This window comes from Talpa occidentalis, unplaced genomic scaffold (genome assembly GCF_014898055.3).
Source record: "Talpa occidentalis isolate TD23 unplaced genomic scaffold, MPIMG_talOcc4v2.1 talOcc4.5, whole genome shotgun sequence".
NCBI classification, from domain to species: Eukaryota; Metazoa; Chordata; class Mammalia; order Eulipotyphla; family Talpidae; genus Talpa; species Talpa occidentalis.
Genome location: NW_023604861.1, coordinates 49,629,369 through 49,656,222, shown reverse-complemented (window position 1 = coordinate 49,656,222; position 26,854 = coordinate 49,629,369). Strand labels below are relative to the sequence as shown.

Below are 26,854 nucleotides of genomic sequence, written 5' to 3'. Positions count from 1 at the left end.
TAGGTGAAAATATACAGATTAGTGTGACCAGATAATGAACAGATGTGAAAGCAGACTCTTTGGGGAAAATAACATAATGAATGGAGGTTGTTGGGAGAAGAGACTTGTGATATGGTGCAGGGTAATAACACCCAGCTTTACACATCTGAGGAGTTATGCATTCTGATCAGTCCTTGGGATATCTTTAAGAATGCTGGGGAGCTTTAGTGATACCTCGGGTGGCAGCAGAGCTATGTGATAGTACACAATTTGCCAGCATACTGTTTGAAATCCCACTCCCTTAACATTCTCATATTCCTTTCGTGGTTTATATTTCTCTATAACCTAATTTCTATATTACAAATTTTTAAAACATTATTAAAATGTATTTTATTTTATTGTCTATTCTCCGCTATTGGATGATCCTGAAGAGAGGTTTTCATAATGTTCTTTCTTCTTGTGTCCTCAGCCTCTGGCACCTTAATAGGTTTCAGCACAAATTTGTTGAAAGAATAAATGAACAAGAGGGTTCTGGCAATTTTTAACTTCCTACTATCTGCTACTAAGGCTTCTGTGTTGTCCATCTAGATTCTCCCTTCTCTTGACACCTTTTCCTGAGGATGGTTTGGGTTTTGCTTTGGTGGTTATTTGGGCTGTACTAACACAGAATTGTGAAGGTAAATGGTTCGAGTAGAAGAACAGGAAAGACAAGGGGCTGGCTGAGTCTTGAGATTTTTCTGGGATTTGGAAAAGAGCTGCAGGAGGAGTGAAGGGGAGGGCCTGCGAGGCAAGGATACTTAAGGAAGGATTGTTGAACAAATGGGTTGCTTTAGGATATTTGAATAATGCTTGTAAAGAACTTGAGGTTTAGCTTTGAGATGAAGCATGAACTCTTTCCAGCTGACTCTGCATAAGCTCTCTCTTCCAAGAGTGGGTTCCTCACTCCTGAAAAGGATCTAGTGAGTCTGTCCCACCTCACAGACTCTGGGTATCAAACTCTGAATGTTAGAATTCTTTGTAAACTTTGAAAAGTGATATATGAATGTAAGAAATTCTGTTTTATCCCACCACACTTTAGATTACACATAATAGACAGCAAGTATTTATTGATGGTTGTCTCATAATTTCTTTTTTATGAGTCTCTGGGAGAATCCAATTGTCTAGAGAGCATCAAATCACAGCGTGCATCAGGACAACCACTGCTGAGGGATATTCAGGTCATACTGCAGTAGCTGTGTTTTCGAAGTAGAATTAAACATTTGTTTGGAAAAGTTTCCATCTGCCCCAGATAATTGAGATTAATCCCCACACTTTCTCCAGGGGAAAAGATAGGGGCCTGAGTTATCAAAGTTAGTTTTCGATAATTTTCAGTGGGTTACAGTTTCCATGTAAAAAATAGTGACACAGAACTAGGTTATGAATCAGTAGTCCAGGAAAGGACTTAGCCCTAGAAGTTTAATTTAATTCTACTTCCTTGACCCGCTAATGATCCCTCTGCCTCCCCAGAAATCAAGTCTTTCCAAATGAGGGAACAAAAAGCACACAGAGGGATTCTGCATGGGGAAGTTGTACAGTGCGTGGTAGAAGATTCAAATAGATGTTAGAGCAATTTTTTTCCACTGCTAGGTTTCTGGCTATTATAGAATAAACACTATGTTAGGTTTAAGAAGATATGGATTTTAACTTTAGCTCTTCCACTAACTAATAATAGGGTTTGGTAAATTATTTGACTATTGCAGACTTCCCTACCTTAAGAATAATGGCAAGATTCAATTAGATATTCACAAAACTTCTCTGGCTCTAGATAATAATATTCAAATGCTATTCTAAAACATGAAGCTCTTTTCTGTGTTAGTGCTATTTTGTTTTCCCTTCATTGAGCATAATTCAGGCAGTGCAAGGACAATATTGATTCATACAATGATCATGTCATAATTCTAAGGATTTCCAGTAAGACTGGAAACAGAAAAGCTTGAATTTCCTTTCTAGGGAGCTGCTCCAGTGTGATGACACTTCAAGCACAAGTTCTGGAATAGAGCAGAAGGTCCTGGCTCAAGAAGGGCTTTACAGAGGCTATACTTAAATGCTAGTATGATAATCTGTGTTCACACAAGATTCTATCTCACTATCAGACTTCCTTTTGTGACTTCTCTTGTTGGGGGAATCTATACCTAAATTCATGAACTGCACAAAATTGTTGATGGAATTTCAAACCAAATGAGTTTATCCAACAAAGGATCAGATTATTTTTATTACTGGATTTAAACATATTTCTAGATACTTTCTCCTCTATGCTGAATATTGAAGGATAAAATGAGATGATGGTACTGCTATGGGACCTTTATAGCATTGCCTTGACACTTCTAAAACTTAGTCTAATGATCACCTTAGAAAGCATAGAAATTTGATCTCTCCATTATCCCAGAGTGACTGAGTTCTGAGGAACTGACACACAGTAAGCAAACTCATGAGAGGATGAATATTCTCAATGTCTATTTAAAAAGCAGAGAACCCATTCCACTATTAGGAATGTCCTTATTCCCTATCCAAGGTAACTTCCCAAATAATTTTGTATAAATAATTTGGGAGGTAATTGCAGCCATCATAAAGTGCAGGTGAGGAAGGAATCAAAGGAGAAGGGATCTCCATCTAGATGCATCATGTCAGAAAAGAGTCCATGCAATTTGTAGTGGAGAGCCACAAATAATGCCTGACTCCCAAGAGACTATATCTAGGAATTATATCTCTTAGACCCTGGTTTTCTTTCTGGATGATGCTAGAATAACCCCAATACTTTGTTTCTGATTGGCTACCATTTCTTCATTGCTGAAAGTACCCTTTATATTATCATTTTCTTTAGATATGCTAATATCACAGGTCTCACTAAGATAATTTTTTCTTTTATTATCCTGATAGACAGTTTGCATCCCACATTATGTATTTAAAATGATCTGATTGCTATTTTCTATGTTAAAACTCACTCATAGCAGGAATCTAGAAAACTTAAATAAGGGACCAGGAAAATGAATAACTATAAGAAAGTGAAAATCAAAATCAACAAAAAACTATGAACCAGAGACACTTTTTGGGGGGTGAGGGGTGGGGGGTGGGAGGGGAGGGATTGGGGTCAAAATAAGGGGGTTGCAATTGTATGGGAATATAAAAATAAAATTTATTATTTAAAAAAAAAATAAATCTTTAAAAAAATTCTAAAAATGTTTAAAATAAACTAGTTTACATAATTCAGTAAAAAAAAAAAGAAAATTCAGAAATAAACCCACAGATTTATGGTCAACTAATCTTTGACAAAGGAGCAAAGAATATGCATTGGAGCAAAGAAAGTTTGTTCAGTAAATGGTGCTAGGAAAACTGGGTCGCTACATACAAAAGAATGAAGCTTGACTACCACCTAACACCATGTACAAAAACCAACTCAAAATGGATTAAAGAACTAGACATAAGACCTGAAACCTTAAAATACATAGAAAGAAATATAGGCAAAACACTACATGATATGCACATCAAAGACATCTTTATAGGCACATCACCAAAAGCAGTGATAGTGAAGGCAAAGGTCAACAGCTGAGTAACCACTTTTCAAAACAAGACACCAAAAAAACGGACAAACAAAAAAACCCTCTGTTTTTAGAGGTTTTTCTAAACAAAGAGAAAATTCCATATTTAAAATGGTAGTTAGGGCCTCCCCTGGTGGCGAAAAAAAACAAACAAACTTCTTCCAACTTGAAATATGTATCCAGTGCCTTTTATTCTGTAGTGTCATTTTCCAGATGGTCTTGAGTAGAATAATGGGGATATGTATGTTCTTATTGAGATTCTTGATTACAATTCCAATTTAAGTCTCTCAAAAAAATTTAAAATCTATTCAACTACTTTAAATTATGAAATGGAAAAATAACATGCATTTCACTGCTTTATTTTCTAATGTTAATTACATTTAGAAAATTAATGATAAAGGTAATCAATTTACTATTTCATTTCTTTTTAGACCAAAAACATCTTAAGGAAAGTATCACAAAAATTTTCCTGTAAAAACACTATTGATGGCTACTTACATCTTTTCAAGTTCTGGATATTTGATGAAAACTTTTCCTGGAAGACTGTGAATTTTGTTTTTCTTAAGGGACCTAAAATAACAAATAACATGTAAATCAGAGTTCATTATGGATCTTACGACCAAACAAGCTCTTCCTTTGAAGCTGTGTGTTTGAGAAGAGTGTATCTGGTGATGGTCCATGCTACTTAACACACATTTGAAAGTGACCACAGCAACTGAAAACTTCCTTACATGAAAATGAAAAGTTCATAGACCAAAATTAAAGAAGTTTTCAAATATTTGACAAGATTAGTCAGCATAATGACTGGATTCTATGGTAAGGCAACATTTTCTTTTACTCTCTTGGCATTTTAATAAAACACAAAGACAAAACCAAAAGTAAAAAATTTAAGCATGTCATGCATGCCTAAGTCATGACATGACAGCAAATTCTTGAGATTCTCAAAATGTTTATGCAAAATACAGGAAAACTGGCATGATTACATGATTACCTTGATGGATCTTTTATACCTTTGTAGCTTTGGACAAATTACACCATTAAAAGTAAGATAGTATAAATGAGTGCTGTTCTTTTTAAAATTTTTATTTGGACTTGTACAGTGCTGGCATATGGATAATAATACATAAATCAGAAAGTAATTGAAAATAAGAGTATCAGACCACAGTCATCTGTGAGCTAAAGGACAACTTGTCTAACATACAGTGTTTAAGACATTTTTCTCCTGGAGGGAATCATGTGAGATTTTCTGATGGCCAGTGGTTTTAAAGGCAGTTTCTATTATGTTGTTACTATACAATTGCAGCAAGTAGAACAAAGAGAGATTGGATGAGATAACATGGTTTTCATATGACTTTAAGGGCAAATTTCCTCAGGATTTGAACTCTACTCACAGTAATGTCACATTGCTGGAGATGGTGGGCACAGACATTAAGCCAGCATTTACACATTCTAGTTCCGTGTCTTTGCAGTCACAGTCTTGTGGATACTGGTTAAGAACTAGAGGACAAAAAGAGCAGATTCACTAGGAAAAAAGTACTTGTCTTTAAATATGACTTTAACTGACACTGTTATGTTTTCATTGAATGCTTAACATTTACATCTTGCTATATAGACTAGTTCAGGCCTATAAGCAAATAACAATTCTCTCTTAGTCAAATATATAGACAAATGTGGTGTTTATCTCAATCAGTCTTGTTTTCAGCAGTCAGTTCAGAGACATTTTAAAAGTGACAAAAAAGAAACAACAGAAGTTTTTATATAACATAAAAGCATAGAGTGAAGCAAGATTAAGTACTTAAAGAAAAACATTAATAGGACTGGGTAACTCATTAATGGGAATAATAACATCAGTTAAATTTTAGATTGGTATAAAATTGAAAATATGGTGTTAGAAACTCCAATTTGCTAATGATATAATTCCATATAGACCAAGCTGGACTTGTGGCCTAAACCAGTAATGTGACACAATGTCTTCTCTTGTAGGCCTCATACCCTTAAGCTCTGTGCTTATTGCATCTCAAATGCTTATTGCATCTCTTTCCACCTCACTCTTCCTGGCTCAGACTCTTAGTATTAGTCTGCAACATTGCAAGAAACAATCATCAGTATCTTCATTCTTTCTCTTCAACTTTGGCAAGGTTGATATTTGGATGACCATTCTCCGCTGTAGGGGCTGCTGTGTGCATTAAAGAGTGTCAGTAGCATCCTTGGCCTCTACTCACTAGATACCAGTTGCAAACTGCCCCTCCAGTTGTCTCAATCAAAATTATCCTAAGAAGTGTTCTCTTCACCCCAGATTCTCTGGAGACAAATTGTCCCAGGTTGAATACCACTATGCTAATCCTTCTCTACAGGTCTGATAGAATCATTCTCACATTCACTTCTTATCATGTACTCCTTCCTGTACATTAAAGGAAAATAAGCCCACACGTTTGGTGGTGGTCCATTGTATGCAGCAGAGATCTTCACAATGAGACAGATGAAGGTGATCCACTGAAGTTCAGGAAGAAAATATTAGAACTTTCAGTTACATTTTTAATTTTTTTCTAATTTTCCTTATATACTTGTGAATAATGAAGCATATAATAAGTGTAATTATAAACTGGTGTTATAAAGTGCATACTATGCTGTTAGTGTTGCATTTAATATAGATACACTCCAAACCACTGTGAAAGGTGCTGGAAAGCATGCTCTGTACCTTCCAACCCCAGTGTTTTGCTAATCTTGCTCCTCTGTTCATTCTGTCATCTCTTACCCTCTCCTCTATCCATGGGCTTCAAAGTCCATCTCCATGTCATTTTCTCTGATGATCTTTTCCCATCGCTGGCACAGGCATCATTGTTTTTGTTGGCCTTCCACATACCCTGTGTGAATGCCATTCTGCCAGTGTAGCTTTAATGTTGTATTATTTCCTATTTCTAAAAGGGTTTGTCTCTCCTGCTACAATGGAAGGCATTTGTAGCTGGGACCACCTCTTAGTTATCATTGTATTTTTGGTGCCTAACGTAAGGACTCAAAAGTAGTTGGTGCTCAATATTTTTATTGAAAAAGTAATGAAAGGGAATAAAACTTTGATTATTTGTCACGATTATTCAACACCCATATATTCTTGCAATCACCAGCTAATACATAACATTAGAACACGCTGCTTTTTCTTTTTATCTTTTCATACCCACCAACAGACAATAAATCTGTGTCCGCTGAAATACATTGAAATTTGAAAGGAAATTTATCACACTACACATATAAATCCATGCACCACAAATCATGCTGCTAGCAAAAGTTGATTCTGAGTCTTTGAACCAATACCACTTACAGCACTCCTGTGTGAATGCCACATTATTAGCATTTCCATGGACTGTGCCAAATATAGTCGCCCATCCACTAGTGTCGCCTGTGAAATGGTGATGAATATGGGTCAGTTAGTCTATAACCAAATATCAAATTACAAAACAAAATATGAAAATGTGATAATGAAATCAAGTAAAATTTAAGTAATAGAATGACACATCAATAGTAAGGGAGAAAAAGCTAGGCAAACATCTGGAGTTTCCCACTTTTTTTATTTTGCAATTATGAGTATTTCAAATGTATGTAGCACAAATATGTCATGGAAATAGATAACTATTTTACATACATGTATTTCCATCTTGAAAAATATTACCTATTCCCAATGTGAACATTTAAAATGTGTGATCTTAATTCTGAGGTCCTCAGAAGAAAATATGATCTGAATTTTATTTTGTCATATGTATACTGTTGCATAGGTATATATACATACTCAATAAATGTAATGAATTCTGATAAAAACTATGTCACCTGGTCTTTTTAATAAACAAAGTTCTATTTAATAAAGGTTGTCTAATCCTGTTGAGAGAAATATTTCTTCGGTTTGTCAGAGGATGTGATCTGCTTGTCACATTTCCCTCTTTTTTGTATAAAATTATATTCTTTAAAAAAAGGACTGACTTTGAAGTATCATTACTTTAGCATATACTATTAAAATAAGACACACATTATAATGCATGATTTTGATTGCTACAAGTAGAAAAGTAAATTTAAATAATTGCCCATAGGTCCACTTGAACCCTACAAGTTTTAATTTATTTCAATTTCTCATTAGTAGCCTCAATGTTTTTAAAATGGTTCTACTTGATGCTTATACATGAATTATTTAGTTTATGTTTAGAATAGCCTCATGAGGTAGGTATATCCCCATGATCTCTGATTCCCATGCAGTGAAGAGGAAAGGCTGAGAATTTGATGACTTGTTCATTGGCATCCACAGATACTTTCATTGCTGAGCACTCATTGAATACCTACTGTGTACTCTACTGTTCTAGGCACTGGTGACACCACAACAAATATAACGTAAATAAGAACTCTTTGTGAGTAGTTCCTGTTTAGTGAGAGAAGTACAGTGAAAAGACAAGGCAATCCTTAGTACAACCACACAGGTACACCTGGGTGATATGTCAACAGACGGAAAGGGTATTTGGTTTGGACTGGAGACACACTTCAGGGTAAGGCGTCGTACCAGGGAAGCAAGCTTCTCAGATGAGAAGGGAACCCCTGAGTTACAACCTAAACATGAGTAGGAATGATTCATGGAGGTTGGGGGAGAAGGTTCCATGAGAGGGAGGCACATCCTCCCTTTCCAGGGAGGGGAAAGCAGATTCTAGAGACAGAGGCCCATCATTTCTGGACTTTGCATTCCCAATTTGATTGCTAGTTGGGCAATGCGATGGAGTACCAGTCTGTGATAGAAAACACATCAGATTCTTTCGGATTTATGAGATCTGGGTTCTAGCATTTACTCTGACTAACTTGATGTATCAGTCTCTCTTGGAATCAGTTTCTTGAAGAGGAAAAGTATACAACATATTAGATAATATAAATAGTTCTGATACACAGACCTTTTGAGATCTGATACCCCTTCACCCTCTATATCCTTGTTCATTTCGCTTAAGCCTATTGGCTTTTCTGTTCTACAAACACATTAACTGGGGTTGGTCAGCCTCAGGGCCTTTGCACTTGCTATTTTCCTTACCTGGAATTCAGTTCCTCCACAATACTTTGCAGTTTCTTTCTTCTTTTCCCTTAATTCTCAATTCAAATGCCAGTATTTCAGGGAGGCTTTCTGTGGTTATGTCTTTAAAATAGTCCTCCCTCCAAGTCACTTTCTAAGTCATTATCCTGTTTTATATACTTCATGACACTTATCACTCTAAAATTATTTAACTCTTATATGCAAGTATATTGTCCTCCATGAGGGCAAAACCCCTTGCTTCCTTAAGTCTGCTGGGTGTCTGTGATTTGGAGAGCACCTGGCACAGTGCTGTTCAATGAATTAGTCCTCTAGGAAGGCCCTTTACACTATGTGGATATTCTTGTAGCTGAATCAAATTATCATAAGGTAGTCAGAGGAAGTCATTTATAATTAAAATATGGATATCAAAGTAGATTTTAAAATATAATTCTAATTCTTATCAAACATAACATTTTATAATACTGTACTTTTTCTCTTAAAATATTTTATTGAAGTAACATTAACTTACAATATTATATAGCTTTCAGGTGTCCATCATTATGCATCAGCATCTGTATATTAAGTTCATTACTAAAAGTACAATTCCATCTTTCACTATACAACTGATCCCTTTTACCCTTTTACTCAACCTCCTTCTCCCTTCTCCTTTCCCTTCTGATAACCACTAATTGTATCTTATAGCCTAAAAATTCACTTTTGTATAATACTTATTTCTGATTTAAGCAGCCTCTGTATTTGAAAATTCAGGCAATTACCACAAGGAAATTGAGGAGCAATTATTTGCATTTTAAAAGTATTCCCTAAAGAATATCAAACCATCTCTTCCCATTCATTGTAGTTGTTACTCAAACCCCCTGCATTTTGGAGGGTAGACAAGAGAAGGTTTGCACGAGGCACACTGGGAGGACTCACCACAGTTTTCCTCATCAGCACCATTCCCACAGTCATTCACGCCATCACAGTGGAAAGCTCGGGGTAGGCATTTGGTAAGGTTTCCACAGGGGAAGTAGCCTTTTGGGCACAAAGATGTTATTGTGCTTCCTTCAGTCAGTAAAAAACCTAGTGATAGAAAGGACAAAAATTTTATTTAACAATTAATATGTTTTCACTCTTTCCATATTATCCCATTTAATTTTCACAAGAACCTTATTATTTGAGTTTTCTGGTGCTGTTATTAGTGCATAATTTCTGGAACAATAATTTTAGTACCATTTTGAACAATCATGTTCATGACTAACGTCAGCTTTACCCGAGAATGGAATCAGGTTTATTTTGAATTTGATGCAGGAAGGCAATAGCAAGCAAAAGGAAATCAATTGTTCTACTTTTGTATGAAATCAAAACTTGTCTACTCCTAGAAACAGAAAGGCAAAACCATGAGCTAATGTTAGATATCAAACAGAGGAATTTACTTACTTACCAATACTGTAGAGGACTTTGAGTAGATTTAAAAACATAGATGCAAAAGGACAGTTTCAGTGTGAATTAGAGAAATCCAGACTCACATTTGAATAAGAGCTAACACTAAATAACAGTATCTAATACTCATGGAGCTTGCTGTCTGTAGGGCAGTGGGCACAGTGGTTTTTCTCAGTCAGTTCTTCAATGAAACTATGACTGGATGATATCATTCATGTTTCAGGGTTAGGGAAGGCTAATGCAGTCATCTGTCTGAAAAGTCACACAGGCGGACCATAATTGAGTCCCTGAACCCAGAGGCCCACACTAAATCATTGTGTTAGGAAGACATCAGTTGAATCAGAAATCTGTACTTCTAGAAGTTAACATCCTCAATGAGTACTAATTAAAAATAGTCTTCATTTGTGCGAGGAACACACACAAAAAAGACAAATGAGAGCTGAAAAGCTAGTGGGTTGAATGACAATGTGCAGAAAGTAAATATAACTAACATTTGTAAAATTACAGTGTCTATGGATAGGATGACCAAAAAATTCCCCAAATTTAGAAATTCTGAGAATACTTTCTAGAAAAATAGATGTGTTCTTTATAAATATTCTAAATTATAGAAGTCATATATTTCTTTTTTTTTAAAAGATTTATTTATTTATTTACACAAGCACTGGGTACAGTCAGAAGCGTGGGAGGGTGAGAGGATTCACCAGAGCCAGAGCGGGGAGCAGAACAGGCAGACTGATGAAGTACACTGCTGAGGGGAGCAGCGGGTGCAGCAGGAGAGGTCTGCTTGCCATGTGGGACCCACGCCAGTGGCCGGGGATCGAACTGGTGCTGCAGAGGCTGTGGGCAGCTTCGCAGCCCAGCACTCAACCACTGCACCATCAGGGGAGGCCCCAAGTCATATATTTCTTAAAAAGGAGTACAAGATGAACCTTCACAGAAATAGATTTAAGGAAAATGTAGACTCACGCATGGCTTCTAATTGAAGGGAGGAGGGATGTTGGCACATCATTCTTAACCATGTCAACTTGAGGTTGCATCATGACTGGGACTAGCCTTGGGACACTACAATGCTTTTCATAGAGAAGGATCAGGAACACACCTTGTGGAAATCATTCACTTCATGCTGGGTGTAAAGGCAGGATGGCCCAGTGCAGGATCTCTATGACCCGAGCAGACAGGTAAAGGAGAGTCCTGGAGCCCTTGGTGACTTTTCAGGCTTTTATTGGGATTTTACCAGGTACACAGCAGGCAGGGGTGCCAGGGTGCTGGGAGGCTGGCAGGTCTCCTAGCCCCCAGCGAATCTTCACTCCTTCTGGGCTCTCCCGTGTTCTCTCATGGCCTCTTCATCTCTGTTGGTTCTCTTCCTGCTGGTCTTTCTCTCTTCTGGTAGTTCCGCTCCTTGACGCCGCCCTTATGAGCCCAGTCTCAGCCCAGGTCTACCCACCTACATATGCCCACACCCTCCAGGTGCGCACCATCAGGCATGCATTCAGGACTGCAAGGATCTGTCATCAACCCCAATGGCAGGAAGGCAGAAAGCCTGACCATCATTTGCCCTACGCTGGAGTTTTCCTAATTATTTTATTTAATTTGATAACAGCTTTGTATGGCTGTTATTATTTCTTCCATCTAAAGATGAAAAAAGAAAGACTGAGAACGTGAAAGCATTTCCACTCTGGCTGCTAGGGAAATGCCCTTGTGAAGTTTGGGTCCTCCAAGCAAATGCAGCTTTATATCTAAGGGTTATGCAAGGTAACAGACTGATCTGGAACCACCAGATTAGTCTGTTACCTTGCTCTCATAAAGTAAGCAAAACCTGGGACTCTCATTGCTTAACAAATAGTCATTTGCTAAAGGGAAGGAGTTTAAGATTAGGCACTAAAGTTAGGTCTGAGTTTCAAATGCATGCTGAACAGTTAGTTATATCATTAGACAGGATGAGCAGATTATTTGGTTAGTTGAGCTTCAGATATGGTAAACCTTACAATCCAGCAAACACATAAAAGAGTCTTGCCCTCTCTTGGATGCAGCAGTATACATTCCCCCTTAGACTGCTGAGATGCACCTGCTGGCCTTCCTGGAAGGGTGGGGGTTGGGAGGGAGTGAGGACATGAAGGGAAGGGAGGTTGGATGTTTTTCTACTCACAGGGTTTTTGTTCATACAAAAGCAAAACATATTTTCTCTGCTATTGCTGCTGTGTTGAATGATTTACTATCAGCAACTGGGCATAAGACCAGTCAGGTCTGGCTATTTTAGGAAAATGCTGTTTTGTGGCTCGGAGGGTTAGCTTGTTAAGCCTGTTCACACAGGGAGAGGCATAGTTAAATCTCTTAACTTTCTTGTAAAGATTTCTATAGAGGGAAGATTTATAAAAACTAGTAGTCCTCTTGTATTTAGAAATGAATGAATTAGAGTCAATATATTTTAGTGTAGCGGCATTGAATTTTTTTTTTTAAGATAGTCACAGAAATAAATTTTGTATCACAATTCGGCATGCATACACTCACTGAAAATTTTTTTTAAAAAAACATTGTTTATTTACCTTTTACTGTGTGTGGTGAACTCTGATCATTTCTATTCTGTCTTTATTCACTGGAAAAGGGATCACAAGTCACCAAGCTGATCTCGCTCATTAGTGATGAAGCACTCTGGCCTGGAGGCATCAGAACTGGTTTAGCGCCCTCTCTGCCACTCACCAGCTGCGTGATTTTGAGCAAGCTGCTTAACCTCTTTAAACTTCAGTTTTCTCATATTTAAATTAGAGTTAATGATAATACCCTTCTGGTATGTTTTGGGTACTAGACAAGTTAATGCTTGTAACATACGGGAGAGTGCCTGACCCAGGGTCAGCGCTTCATTCATGATGGCAATTTCAACAGAAGAAAGTAGGAGCGGAGAAATCAAATACTGCCCAATAATTATCAATGATATAAGAAAATAAATTAAAAAAATTTAAAAAATTTAAAAAGAAGAAAGCTTCTTCTTTGAAGAGGGAGTTTGCAGTGCCTTAGCCTTGCATGAATGTGATTTCTAGGAAAGAAATAACAGGGACTACAAGAAAACTTCCCTTCTTCATGTTATTCTATTTTTTTTTTAATAGAGGCATGTTTTATTTATTTATTTGTTTGTTTGTTTTTTGTTTATGCAAGCACTGGGTACAGTCAGAAGCGTGGGAGGGTGAGAAAATTCACCAGAGCCAGAGCGGGGAGCAGAGCAGGCAGAAGGGCCGAAGTACACTGCTGAGGGGAGCAGCGGGCAGCAGGAGAGGTCTGCGCGCCATGCAGGACCCTCCTCTGGTGGCCGGGGAGCAGCCGGGGATCGAACGGGTGCTGCAGAGGCCGCGGGCAGCTTCGCAACCCAGTGCTCAAACGCTGCGCCACCGGGGAGGCCCATGTTATTCTATTTTAAAAGCCTTATATCACACATGGTTTCTATTTTAAGCAGTTTCAAATCTCTTCTGAAGGCTGAAGGGGGATTATAAATCAGCAGCAATGAAAATACCATTAAAACTGCCTAATAATAATTTTCTTAATTATGTAGAAGAGGTGATCAAATATTTGATGAAAGACAAATCTGAGATAGAAAGTTGAGGTTGGATAAGATATGTTAAAGGTCATATACTGTCTTCCCTTATGGAGTTTATCATGGAGATAACCTTGAGTTTTCTGAGGGCTGGATCCAACTAATTCCCATCTCACAGAGGCAGATGTATTTAAAGGAAGATGACTAATCTACTGTAATAGACAGAAGGAATTAAGATTATTTTCTTTTCCCTGGAAATAAGTTGAGTTTTATCTAGCAAGTATGTGGGGGGGCAAGGGAAGAGTGACCACGTACAAACAGAATTTATGGATTACAATTCTCGTAAATTCTTATTTTCCACCTAACAATAGCTTCTTTCTACAGATAGCTTAAGGTATAAATTTTGTGGGGAACAAAAATAAATAAATGAAATCAATTGCTTCTCCCTTGCTCTCTGTTTGCTAAACCCCCATCGTCTAACTTAGTGTCTGGCACTCACATAGAGCTCAATATTTTTTAATGAATGAATGAATGAATGGGCCATTTAGGAATACACAGCAATGAAGGAAGAGCCCTTTTCATAATTTAAACCTCCCAAATTTGCAGGCTTATATTTTTATTCTTATGACAAATATTTCTTAGTCTTCTATATAATCCATTTATCATTCTGTTCTGTCATTCTAAAATTTAAAAAAATAATTAAGAATCCCTGCTGTATTTGGCATATACTGAAAGAGAATCAATAACCATCTGCAGAAAGCATATTCTGCTGTCTATTTTTCTTGCCATCTGTGGAAGTGGAAAGAGATAGTTTTTATTGAAACCTGGGGATGATAAAAATGGAAGATGCCTTCATAAAAACTATGTTGATAGCTTCTGCAGCAATTTTTATGGGACCCCTGCCAAACACACAGCAGAGGCAAGTCTTGAACATGTGAAATATATTGCTTAGTAATAGTTCTTCTTTTCTCTTCTGGCCAATACTTGGGACAAGTCTGCACAGAGAAATTTGAAAATGACTCCATGATAGCCTTTTGGAGCCAACTGGACTACTGCCCAAAGACTTTTTTGGCTGTCCACAAACACCTTCCCTGTGTTATCAGAAAGCAACAGGTGAGGATGATCTTTTAGGTCCTCAGTTTTAGAACTGGTGGAGATGTGAGTGTATCTTTCTCTCTTTGATTGTCTACCAGTGATAGTCTTGCATGGACTGAAGAAGTCTTTATCTTCTGAGTTCTGGCTGAGCCTGTTCCCACATTGATGACAGACATGAGCACTCCACAGTTCCAAGGTGAGCACAGAGCACACTGGCCAAGGAGGTCATGTCCCACAATGAACCACTTTTAGTGGAGATCAATCCAATTTAGATTAAGATGGAGCCTCCACCATTTAATTGCATGAGCCAACAACTCTTTAAGGAACAGCACCAGAGAAAACATTCACATAATATCCAGGGAATATTAGAGAGTGCTACATCAACAAGGTGGCAACATCTTCCCCACCTGGAACTCCAATGCAAGGATCTGAGGGGAGCAGCAACATCAGAGTAGCTGATTCACTCACTGGATCTACTTCTCTCCTACTTCTCAGAAGAGTCTGTGTTGGCTTCACTAAAAGTTTACTTTGTGGGAGAGTCAATTAACTGTTAGTTTGAAGGAAACTAATAAAGTCTTTCTAAAAAAGTTTTATGTTAAGATGAACTGAGAGAAGCTGGTCTCTTGATTTTTTTTTTTTAAAAACTTAGAAACCTTGTACTTTTATGCTACTGTTTGGACCTCGGCCTTGACAGTATTTTTTGTGTGGCCATATCAGTCTTGCTGAGCTAGTTTATCTTCTCTTTCTCCATATTCCCTAAATAAGCCTCTCCCCAACCCCATCTCTGCCCTTGCCCTTATCTCCTTAATTCATTGACTCCTTTTTCTTTGTCAAGATCCTCAATGTCACAGATACACATTAGGTCACAGATTTCTTACACCAATCAAATCAATTAAAGAAATTAGAGAGACCTGCAAAGAGTTACTAATGTTTTAGTTTGTCAAATAAAAACATTTAAAAACCCCAAATTACCATATAATAGTGATTTATTAGAAGGAGCATTTTCTTGTTGAAATTAGAGAGGACATATTCACAGAAGAAAAGACAATTCTTAGAAATACTTTTAGCTTTATGAAAAACTAACTTATTTATGCTCATGGACTGGTGAAACTTTCATTCCTCACAGCCGTTGTTGGAACAGAGCATTTGGAACTATGTGTGAGAAAGCGGAACCTGGCAATGTTACCAGAATTCTTTAGGGAGATTAGCCCTCTGTTCTATTTTCTCCCAGTTTGTCACTTGTCTTTAACTTTGTTTATGATAAGGGCTCCCAAGATGGGACTATCAGATTCTGACTTTAAAATAACCATGCAAGCTAAAAATAAAAGCAATTTAATTAAGGATAGCTATAAAAACTCACATCATATAATGTAATTAATGGTGAATTTTGGAAGACTTTCCTTTTGAGGTTGGGAACAGGATAATGATGTCCACTGTTACTACATCTTTTCAACAGGGTACCGATGAATTGGCTAATGTAGTAAGACAGGGCAAGTGTATCAACAGTAGAAATATTGGAAGAGAAGAAATTTCAGATTTTTATGTTTACAATAACATCATTCATAAAAATCTAAAATAATGAAGGATCATTTTAGTGAGTTTAGCAAGGTTTCTGTAAAATCATTCTAATTTCTATATATTAACAACGAACAAGAAAATGAAACATTTAAGAAAATATACTTTTTACTATAGTGTCAATGGTGTCATAATTTTGGGAGTAAATCTAGCAAAAATATATGAAATTCATGCAAAATATAAAAGACTATTGAATTAGACATAAATAAATGGAGATATTTTAAAGATATTAATTCTCCCCCAAAAATTGATCTGTAAGTTCACAGCAATTCCAGTAAAAATCTAGGAAAGCATATGTGTGTGTCTAGAAATGGATGACTTGTTTCTAAAAGGCAGTTGGTAATACAAAGAACCTGAGGAGTCAGGGCAGTCTTGAAGAAGGAAAGCAAGACAAAAGAATTTGTCTACACAGCAAGACATAGTGGCGCAATAATTCAGGCAGTACTGTTGCACAGATAAAAAGAGCAGACCATTGGAACAGAATAGAAAATTCAGGTAAAGACAGACACACATATGGACATTTGATTTGTGACCAAGTGGTCATGTGGAGCAGAGGTGGGAGGTAGTCAATCCTAAGTGGAGTATAAATCTAAAAATGAAAGGTAGAACAGTAACATTTCAGGAAGATAATACAGAAGAAAATTTTCATGACTTTGGGGTAGACATTTTAAGTGGAATACCCAGACAACAAATAAACACACTCATTAATCATAAAGTAAAAGAAATTTAAATTACATTGTATTAAAAGTAAGAACTCTAGTAGGAAAGTCACCCCTAAGAAAGTATAAAGTCAAGTTGCAGTGTAGATATTTGCAAAAAGTCTGCAACTCATATAGCCTACAGTCTGAAAAACATATAGCCTGTTTTTCAGCCTATAGTCTGAAAAACATATAGCCTACAAATTAATAAGGGAAAATATAAATAATAAATTAAAAAATGAACAAGAAATGTGAATAGACAAACAGGATATCCACGTAGCTGAAAAGCATCAAAAAAGTATTAAATCTAATATGTAAACAAGGAAATGCAAATTAAAACTACAGTGACATGTCATTACAGATGAACACTATGAATATACTTAAAAAGCAACCAGACATATACTCTTTGGTGAGAACGGAAGGTTACACAAAGTCTCATACACTGGTAGTGTGTTAACTCAAATAACTGCTTTGGAAAAGAGTTTGTTACTCATTTTCTATGGGACCTGCAAACCTTAGAGTTAGGAATTTTACTTCTAGGTATGAGTCTGCAGAAATATGTGCACACACGCATTAGGAAACTCCAGGAATAGCCCCAGAAACATTCTTCCCAGCAGCTCCAAAAAGGAAAGAAGACACAAGTCTTAGGAAAATAAAATGTATAAAAATCATGCTGTATTCATCAAAGGCATCTTATATGGAATGAAAATGAACAAGAAAAACCATTCAAAATGATTTCAGATCAAGCATAGTCAGATGCCAGTTCTCTTACTTTTTATAATTATTGTGTATGAGGTGAGGAAAACATCCCTGGCAGCCCTGACTTTTATGGTTGGTGCTGCTTCCTGTATCTGGAATGCAATTTTTCTCTTTTTCTACTCCATCATTATTTGCTATTCATTTAAACAGTCATTTCTGTGAAAACTTTATTGATCTTTTCCAAAATATGACTCTTTTCCCAAATCATCTTTCACATGCCTCTCCTGTATATTTATGGTATTTTATTATAATTACAGGTGCAAGTGGGGAGCACATAGGCATTTCAGTGATAGTCAAACATAGGTGTACACATGTTTGTTGTTGTGTCAGTGTGAGTTAGGTACATTTAAAAGCTTTATGCTAACTTTTATCAGTAATCTTATATCAGTGTTTCAGTTTTTTAATGTTGCTATTTTTGCCTGAAGCTATCTACTCTGAAAGAGGAGAGCTGGTTTGACCCCTCCTAATTTTCAGGTGTATTCTACATAGGTTGGGGTAAAGTGGACACACTGGTTTTCTACATCATATGCTGTATGTCTGGGAATCAGGATATAGTAGAGGCAATTTCCTCAAGCTTTGCTCTTGGTGACACTTGCAATTTACACATACAATCGGTGAAAATAACATCGTATTTTTAAATTCAGGGTTCATAGGGAGGGCAATTTGTTTTTCTCAGTAGATAATTAAGAGTGACTTTTTAAAAATTTTTATTTTATTTTTTTAAAGATTTATTTATTTATTATTTATACAAGCACTGGGTACAGTCAGAAGAAACGGGAGGGTGAGAGAATTCACCAGAGCCAGAGCAGGGAGCAGAGCAGGCAGAAGGACCGAAGTACACTGCTGAGGGGAGTAGCGGGTGGCAGGAGAGGTCTGCGCGCCATGTGGGACCCTCCTCCGGTGGCCGGGGAGCAGCCAGGGATCGAACTGGTGCTGCAGAGGCTGCGGGCAGCTTTGCAACCCAGTGCTCAACCGCTGCGCCACCGGGGAGGCCCAAGAGCGACTTTTTGTTAAAGTAGATAACAGGAAAACAACCATAAATGAAAGGCATCTGAATAAAGGAACTGAGATTTTCAGTAACAATTAGCTTGGATTGGTATCTTTTTTCTGCCTATGAGTAAGTTTAAATAAAGACTCTTATCTCACACTCAAACAGAATTTGAGGCATTTGAAGGAATATTTTTGCACTGGTCCTCAAAGACAAAATGGAAGAGTACAATTGCTTTTGAATTTTTATATTCCATGAATTTAAAAGGAAGTTAAGAGTAGAAATATCTATGATGACAGACATTCTGTTTTTAGCCTATGTGACGGAGACAGAAAGTCTCAAGCAAGGGATATGAATAAGAGACACACAGAGAGACAGAGGAGAGGAAGGAGAGGAACAAGAGAAGAAAGAGGGGATCCCAAGTAAGCACTCTTGTCTTACTACATGCAAATGACCAGTCCAGTGTCCACTGGGACAGTAATAGAACTAAAAAATGGATAATGAAAATTAAGTGATGAATGAGAAAGAGGATCTTCCTTCAAATCAGAAGGCTCTGCATAGCCATCTTGTGTCATAGGTTTGCTACTTTCTTCTTATTGGCTATTAATTATTAAGGAAGAAGTCATAACTAAGATGGAGACAATTCTATAGTTAAACTTGCATACTAACTAATTTATATGAATTATAGTATCCATTAAGAGGGTGTATATTAAGGCCTTCCTGGTGGTGCAAGGGATTAAGCACAGAACTGTGAAACTATCCACAGCCTCTGCAGCACAAGTTCGATTCCCTGGCCGGCCACGGAGCTACCCACATGGTGCAGCAGACCTCTCCTGTCTCGCCCGCTGCTCCCCTCAGCAAGTGTATTTCAGTCAACCTGCCTGTTCTGTTCCCCACTCTGTCTCTGGTGAATCCTCTCACCACCCCCTACCCCACAATAGTCCTGCCTCACCACCCAAGGTTGTGACTTGGAAATAGCCCCTTGCCAAGGCCAGCAGCAAAAGAAGAAAGTACCTCTACAAATTGAGTATGAGATGTGGAGCTTGATGACCCACAAGTAAAATACCTGGCACCCTAACATTAATAATGAGAGCTCAACATGCCCATTGACTGTTGAGGCAATCATGAGACCACTGAGAGAGAGGTAAGTCCCTCCACCTTCAGGAAAATGTCTAGGACTCCACAAAAGGGAAGAATTCATTCTTGGGGACCTAACTCCATGTTAAAACTCAGCTTTAAGTCTACGTAGTTAAAATTTTCAAAGAAACAATGCAAGGGATATTGTCATGAAATAAAAGTGGAAGTTGGTAAAACTAGAATAGACATATTTACATACACTCAGAATTACTGGAATGAAAAATATAGTCATTGAAATGTTTAAAAAACATAATAGTATAAAAAATAAACTAGAATCAGAGAGAATGAGTTAAAAACTCTCTATCCCTCATTTAATACATATGCTATTAAGATAGATCCTCCCTGGGCACAGAGAACACTTACATACTGCTGGGGAGTGTCATATGCCATGGGATACAGATCCACAATATCTTAGCAGGAACACTTTCAGTGTCTGTGTATTTCAGAATATGTAATTTGTTTGTAATATGTAATGTGTTTCAGAATATGTAATTTGTTTTATTTTAGGAAATTTTATGATGCACATGCTATTAATTAACTTTCCCTGCTAAAATCCCATAATCTAACACGTTAATTTTTTTAAAAGATTTCTTTTTTATTTATGCATCTAAGAACTAGGGTACAGGCCAGACATGTCAGGGGGATGAGTGAGAGGATTCACCAGAGACAGAGCAGGGAGCAGAACAGGCAGATGGACTGAAGACATTGCTGTGGGGAGAAGCGGGTGAGGCAGGAGAGGTCTACTGGGCCACGTGGGTTAGCTCCCTGGTTGGGTATTGAACTCAGGCCACAGTGGCTGCCAACAGCTTCATTGTGCTCAGACTTTACCCTTTGCACCACCAGGGAGCCCCCTAACACAAATATTTATTTAAACACAATGTATGAAATTTTATAGTTAAGTGCAGAGAATCTAAAAGGCTTTCTGAAAGTTTGGATAAGATTTCATAAGCAAAAGAGTTTAAACTTCCAGTTTTTTGAATTTCAGAACTGTAGATTAATCACTGTGGTCCTATGAAAGCAAGCCAGTGCTGAAGTTATAACCAGATATAACACTGCTTTGGTTCTGTTTGGGCTTGTGTCTGGCAATCAGAAATGATGATCGTTGACCAAGTCAGGGGATAACGAGTCTAGAATCAAATGACAGGAAGAAGGACCCCAAAAGGGAGACCTGAACATGCATGAAGACCCTGGAGAGGTAGTTTGGCAAATGGAAGAGGTGATTTAGAGGCAAGGAATACTTGAGAAAGGGGAAATTGAGGGCCGGATAAATTCCAAGGTGGAGATGAAAAGGCAGATACTAGTAGTCAGGATGGAGCAGACATGGGAATCAGAGAGAATGGATGTAGAGAGGATGAGCACTGAGCTGGAGAAGATGAGCGATCTAGAGCATTGAGAAGCTACTACAAGAAAATAAGAGAGGGGCCTCCCCTGGTGGTGCAGGTGGTTGAGTGCAGCCCTATGAAGCTGTCCGCAGCCTCTGCAGCGCCAGTTCCATCCCGGCCGGCCGGTGAGGGTCCCACACGGCACAGCAGACCTCTCCTGTCTCACCCGCTGCTCCCCTCAGCAGTGTATTTGGTCAGTCTGCCTGTTCTGTCCCCCGCTCTGTCTCTGGTGGATCCTCTCACCTTCCCACACATCTGGGCTGTACCCCGGATCTTGTATAAATAAATAAAATAAATCTTTTTTTTTTTTTTAAAGAAAAAACAAGAGAGGAAAGTTTCAGAGGTGAGGAAAGCAAGAAGATAGAGACCGCAGTGAGAGGCTGAAATGAAGCCAGAGGAGCAGCAAGGCAGATGTGTGCAAGGAAAGGAGACGAGGGGATAAATTTTCTGGCAAGAAAAACTGAGCAGAAAGCCACAGAGAAGTGGGAGAGGCTTGAATAGGAACAGAGGCAAGAGGCAGAAGAACAGTGGCAGCAGGACTGGGACAAGATTAGAGGTCTAGGATTTCATCAGTCATGTGGAACATTAATTTTAAAGCTTTTTCTTAGTCAATTCTTCAAAGGTAATTCCTTTCTAAACATCCTTCCTAAAGGTCTATTCCATTCTAAAACCTTTTCATCACATAAGCATTCAGTCACTTTATTTTGGCTGTGGACACTTTTCTGAGTATCTAGCAATGTTGAAATTTATTGCAAACAATTTTTTTTCTATACACACTCAACAACTGGAAGTACAGGGATGAAAAATTAATGCATATGAATAAAGCATAGAAAGGAGATCTACTTTTCATTTCTGGTAATTATACCTCTAGGTGCACAATTATTTCTTTTATAAAACAAGTACATTGATATTTTCCAAAGAATGTTAAGTTATATAATCTCTAGCCAAAAAATCAAGTTATTTGAGTTCTCAAACACCCATACACTCCTAAAACATCTGTGCATTTATCATTATATAACTATGTACACAAAAACTATGCCTAGGTAATTGAATTTTATTCAGGCCATGATTTTCTAGGATTAAAAATGTGCCATTTTTCAATCTTGACTTATTTGAAGCAGTGTCTCAATTTTGTCTATTAAATTCAGGTGACAGTCACTTTTGTCACTTCAAGTGAGAGTTTTTGAAACTCTTTAATTATATCTGGCTATGCATAGTCACGAAAAGATGAGCAAATGAGTAAATATTTGTTGTGGGACTTATTTAGCTAGTGTCTGTTGTGGGACCTATTTAGCTAGAGTCTTTAGAGAGAACACATCTGAATGGCTTTAACTTCTAGGTTTCTCTTATTTTCCCTCCTTCACAGTGGGCTCCACTCAGCCCTCAAACAGGTGCTTTTTCATTAATGGTGCTGCTTTAGCCTCTCAGTATGACTGGCCTGAAGTATAATTGATTTTCACAGCTATCAGCAGCATGGATGTAATTGTGTGAAATTAAAATTTAGTTGGAAATCTTTTTCAAGTAACAGTGACCAAGGTGAACTGACACTGCTTGAAAGGGACATTCCAAGTCGAGCTTTGAGCTTGTCCATTAGGGGGCAGTCAAATATTGCTCACTTCAAAATGCTGCTCAGACCCTGCTTTTGAGGACGGCAGTTTTCTCGGTTAGCTCGTTGAATAACTAGCATTGGGTAGTTAATCACGCAGCATTCTCTGTACTTCTTGCTTTAAATTCCCCCTAAAAACCCATGTTTTGGATTGGATTATTGTCCATAATTAGTCCATTGGAAAACCAACTTTTTTTTTTTTTTGAGAAGGAAGTGGCTTGTGGCTATTTAGCATGAATACCCAGTGAATAAATTGATGATAAAACACATGTGGAAAGTGACACGTTGTCTTTATTTATCAACTAATGTCTGAAACATAGTCAACATCATTCATTCATTGGGCACTCAATAATCAGGCCAGAAGAGAAATGACAGACACATAATTTCTAACTTTTCCTTTTTGTTTAGGCCAAATATTTATTTAAATTTAAAAAACAATCTTTACGTTTACATAATTTTAAATGACATGTCTTTGTTTAGTATAGCCTTACTGCTTTGCCTAAAATTTTGTCCTCAAAAATAAACTAATGTAGTATCAAAACATCGATTAACATGCTTTACTTTGAAAATAAATAATTTTAAATATAAAGGTTTAAACTAAGAATTGAAAGTAATATAATGTTAGAAACTAAAAATTTCCAGGGAATTACAATTAATCAATAGATATTTATTACCTTGGTAGCATGGATCTGGAATATGGCATTTACTCAGAAATAAAAAGCAATCTAAAATCATGTGTTTAAAATTTCTTTCCTTATTTTTTAAGTTAAAGAAAACCATTATATTATGGTAAATCCTAAAACATTACTTTAGTAGCTGTTTATCATCTCATAAAGGTTTTTGTTTTTCTAAGCAAAATTAATTAGGTGCATTACTACAAGTAAAAGTAGTCCAATAGTAAAGTTGTCTAACTATAGTTATATTGTTGTATGTTAAAGAATTATCTAAGGGCACAGATGATCTCCATGAAGTGTGTTGCACCCAAGAGCCTACTTTTAAAATTGTCAATTCTTAAAAATTATTTAAGATTGAATGTTATAAATGTGCATAAGACATGAACTTCTGAAAATCAAAGAAACAGACTGCTTTCCACAACTGAATTTCATGCAAAATCAGTTTATATACTGTTTGTCCTTAGATAATATTAAAGTTTTAATGTTTAAGAGAGTAAAATACAACAAAAAAAATCATGCTGTGTATTAGAATAGTATTTTAAAATAAAGAAAAGGTTTTGCTATTTCAAATTCAAACTAATATTTAAATCTTTTACTTGTTAGAGGTTTTAAAATAATTATTCATCAGTAATGCATTTTATGTCAGGATTAAAAACTTCAGTTGAAGTTTATTCATTTCAGTTTATTCATTTCATAAAAATTTTACAGAATCTTACAGAAAATAAAAGTAATTTCAAACTCTAACTTTTATATAAGGGTTTTATCAAAAACTTCTTAATAAAAACTATGTATTTGTTTTTGAATAATAATTATGATAATAAATCCAACAAGTCTTGGGTATGAAAGAAAGTCTACTTCTTTCTTTGAAACCAAATGAAATTAATTTTTTCTCAGCTTTACAATAAAAACGCCACTAACTTAAAAATTAGCAGCTTGACTGAAATACAAATATTTCAAAATTAAAGGCAGAAAATTATCTAAATAGGACAATTCTGTACATTTTTAATAATTCCATTTTAGATAACTCTGCTCATAGGGATTGATGCTGATTTTTAGATTTGTCTGTGGTTTTACAGTTCCCAGTTTAGTTTACAGAACCTATGTTAACAATGAAACACCAACAATTACATAAATTTTATGAACCTATTTCAACAGGTTGAAATTTAGTAAAACAAATTTTTAATTCATTAATTTGTTATGCTTTTTAAAACAAACACTAAAAATATCCTCCCTACTATAATTGGTATTTAACATTGTTTTTTTAAGAAATATCTGTAATTTTACTCACATATAAAAGCAAGTTTTCATGAAATATTTGTGGAATATAGAAATTACTAGCATGGGACCCTGAGCAAGTAGTGATAACTACAGTGAAAGTGCAAAGTGGATGCAATGAATCAAACACTGCCATGAGTCTATTATAAATATGATAGAACTAATTAGAAATGTCATATTCTTTTTGAATTACACTCATTTAAGCAAGAAAGCAGCAGCCTTACCTTTGGCATCTATCAGAACGATGAGGTGAAGTAGAAGGAACATTGCAATCAATCTGAGACTGAAGAGATGTTTAATACCAGAAAAATAACAATAGGTTTACAGCAATTGAGTTATTAGACGTATCCTCCTTATACCAGAGAAGAAGTTCTGATATAGCAACTTCGGCGCCTCCCATGTGCCTGAGCATGCTCACAGCTTGGACTTTACTGGCATGAAAGGAGATGATCTTTAGTCACTACGCAGCCTATCTCTTTTTGTTCTTTCTTTTTGTCTCTTTTTAAATCTACTATTGAATTCTTGGTCATTAATTTCTTATAGTATGTACACAGAGCTATAATGAGATATTGGTATTTTTAGATAAGAGACTTTTTTAATCAAAATTTCCTCTGTCAAAGCAGGTAGTGCAATTTGTTCTTATTTAAATCCAAACATGTAAAGAAAATCTTATATATGTAGGGGTATATATTTACATAGAACAGATGATAAAACTCTTTACAAGCATTTTGTTTATGCAATAAGCAAGTGAGCAAAAGCTACTTAATGGCAAATACATGAACACCTATTTCTATTCAGATGCACTCAAAAATGTTCAAATGACTCACAGAAAGATGGTAATAATTAAAATATATGGTCTTGCGCGAATAGTTATTGTAAGACATTTATACAATATTTTAAGCTTCATTTACTTCCTCTACAATCATACTCCTTTTTTAAAGTAACTTTAATTTTTTCAATCTGTGTTGCACACCTATTATGAAACATTAATTGTAATTTCGTTCTTATATCCTGAAAGCAGACTTTAAAACAGCACAGTGAGTGCAAGTTAGAGTGTAGAAAAGGACATTTGAGCGAAATTGATCCTAACATAATCATAAATATTTCTCCAAAAGGACATAGTAGAATTTCAATGCCAGAGTATATATTTTACTAACTGGAAAAGGTCCACGTAGAGATAGAAAACAACTTGTAATCCCGATTTGAGCAGAGGATTTTGTAACTGAATGATACAGATTCTTTATATTTGGTTATTAATTGTGTCTTAATATTTGAAAAACTATACTGGGATACTGTTGTCATCGCAAATCACAAAAAATGGAGTTTTCATTCTTCTTTCATTGCTTTTTCCAGCTTTTGATAGAACAAGAACTCAAATGGAATTTGAAAAAGAAAATATTTTATTTATCATATAATGTAGTTAGTTCTTTTTTCATTAAAGAAGTGAACTGAATGCCCCAAGACTCTTTCCAGATACTTTTAGATATCTTCTCATATGATTTTTGAAACTAAAAGAGATGGCAACAAAGAGAATAAAGTAAAAGATGAGAAGATACATTTCAACTTTTATTTTTTTTTTTTACATTCGAAGCTCCTTTTTTCCTTCACTAGCCTCGAGGTCTTTTTAGGTAAATGCCTTATTCACTTAAAAAAAATCGGGGTGGTCAGTTTTTCTTACATAATGTGTCTTGCTACTAAGATGATAGATGTTAGTTTCTGGTACTGAAATCTTGAGCATGAATTTTTAAGTGCAATTAAACTGCCCATCATAAGTCTGTGTGAGGTTTAAATACATGTTCCATAAAAATGCAATTTGGTGGGGAAAAAATAAATGTCAAGATCTCAAAGAAACCAGTTTATGTTTCTTTGTGAAGATTAAACATTAAAAATAGATTAAAGTTGCTAAAATGTTGAAATGTCCCTTTCTATTAATTAAGCTTTTCAAAGTTAATCTTTGAAATGTTCATGCCAAAAATTTGAAACTGCGTAATTATAAAGAATAGTTAATAACACCTTTGACTCATTATTGGTTTTTCAAGCAGAAAGTGCAAGTATTGATAAGTATTTTATTAAATAAGTTTAGCTTTGATTTATCCAGCATTAACACCCAGCCTTTTGA

General features: G+C 36.3%; 1 protein-coding gene across 2 annotated transcripts in view; it reads right to left on the bottom strand.

Moving 5' to 3' along the window:
- The window catches only part of RXFP2 (relaxin family peptide receptor 2), a 57,604-nt gene extending 32,467 nt beyond the window's left edge, over positions 1-25,137 (bottom strand). For both annotated transcript variants that reach the window (XM_037527133.2, XM_037527134.2), the window contains exons 1-5: positions 24,960-25,137; positions 9,517-9,663; positions 6,871-6,948; positions 4,946-5,051; positions 4,053-4,124 (exon numbers count right to left, since the gene is read on the bottom strand). In XM_037527133.2, the coding sequence (XP_037383030.1) occupies positions 4,053-4,124; positions 4,946-5,051; positions 6,871-6,948; positions 9,517-9,663; positions 24,960-25,002 (446 nt within the window). In that variant the 5' untranslated portion in view covers positions 25,003-25,137. The remainder of the gene's footprint in view (positions 1-4,052; positions 4,125-4,945; positions 5,052-6,870; positions 6,949-9,516; positions 9,664-24,959) is intronic.
- Positions 25,138-26,854: the final 1,717 nt, after the last annotated feature.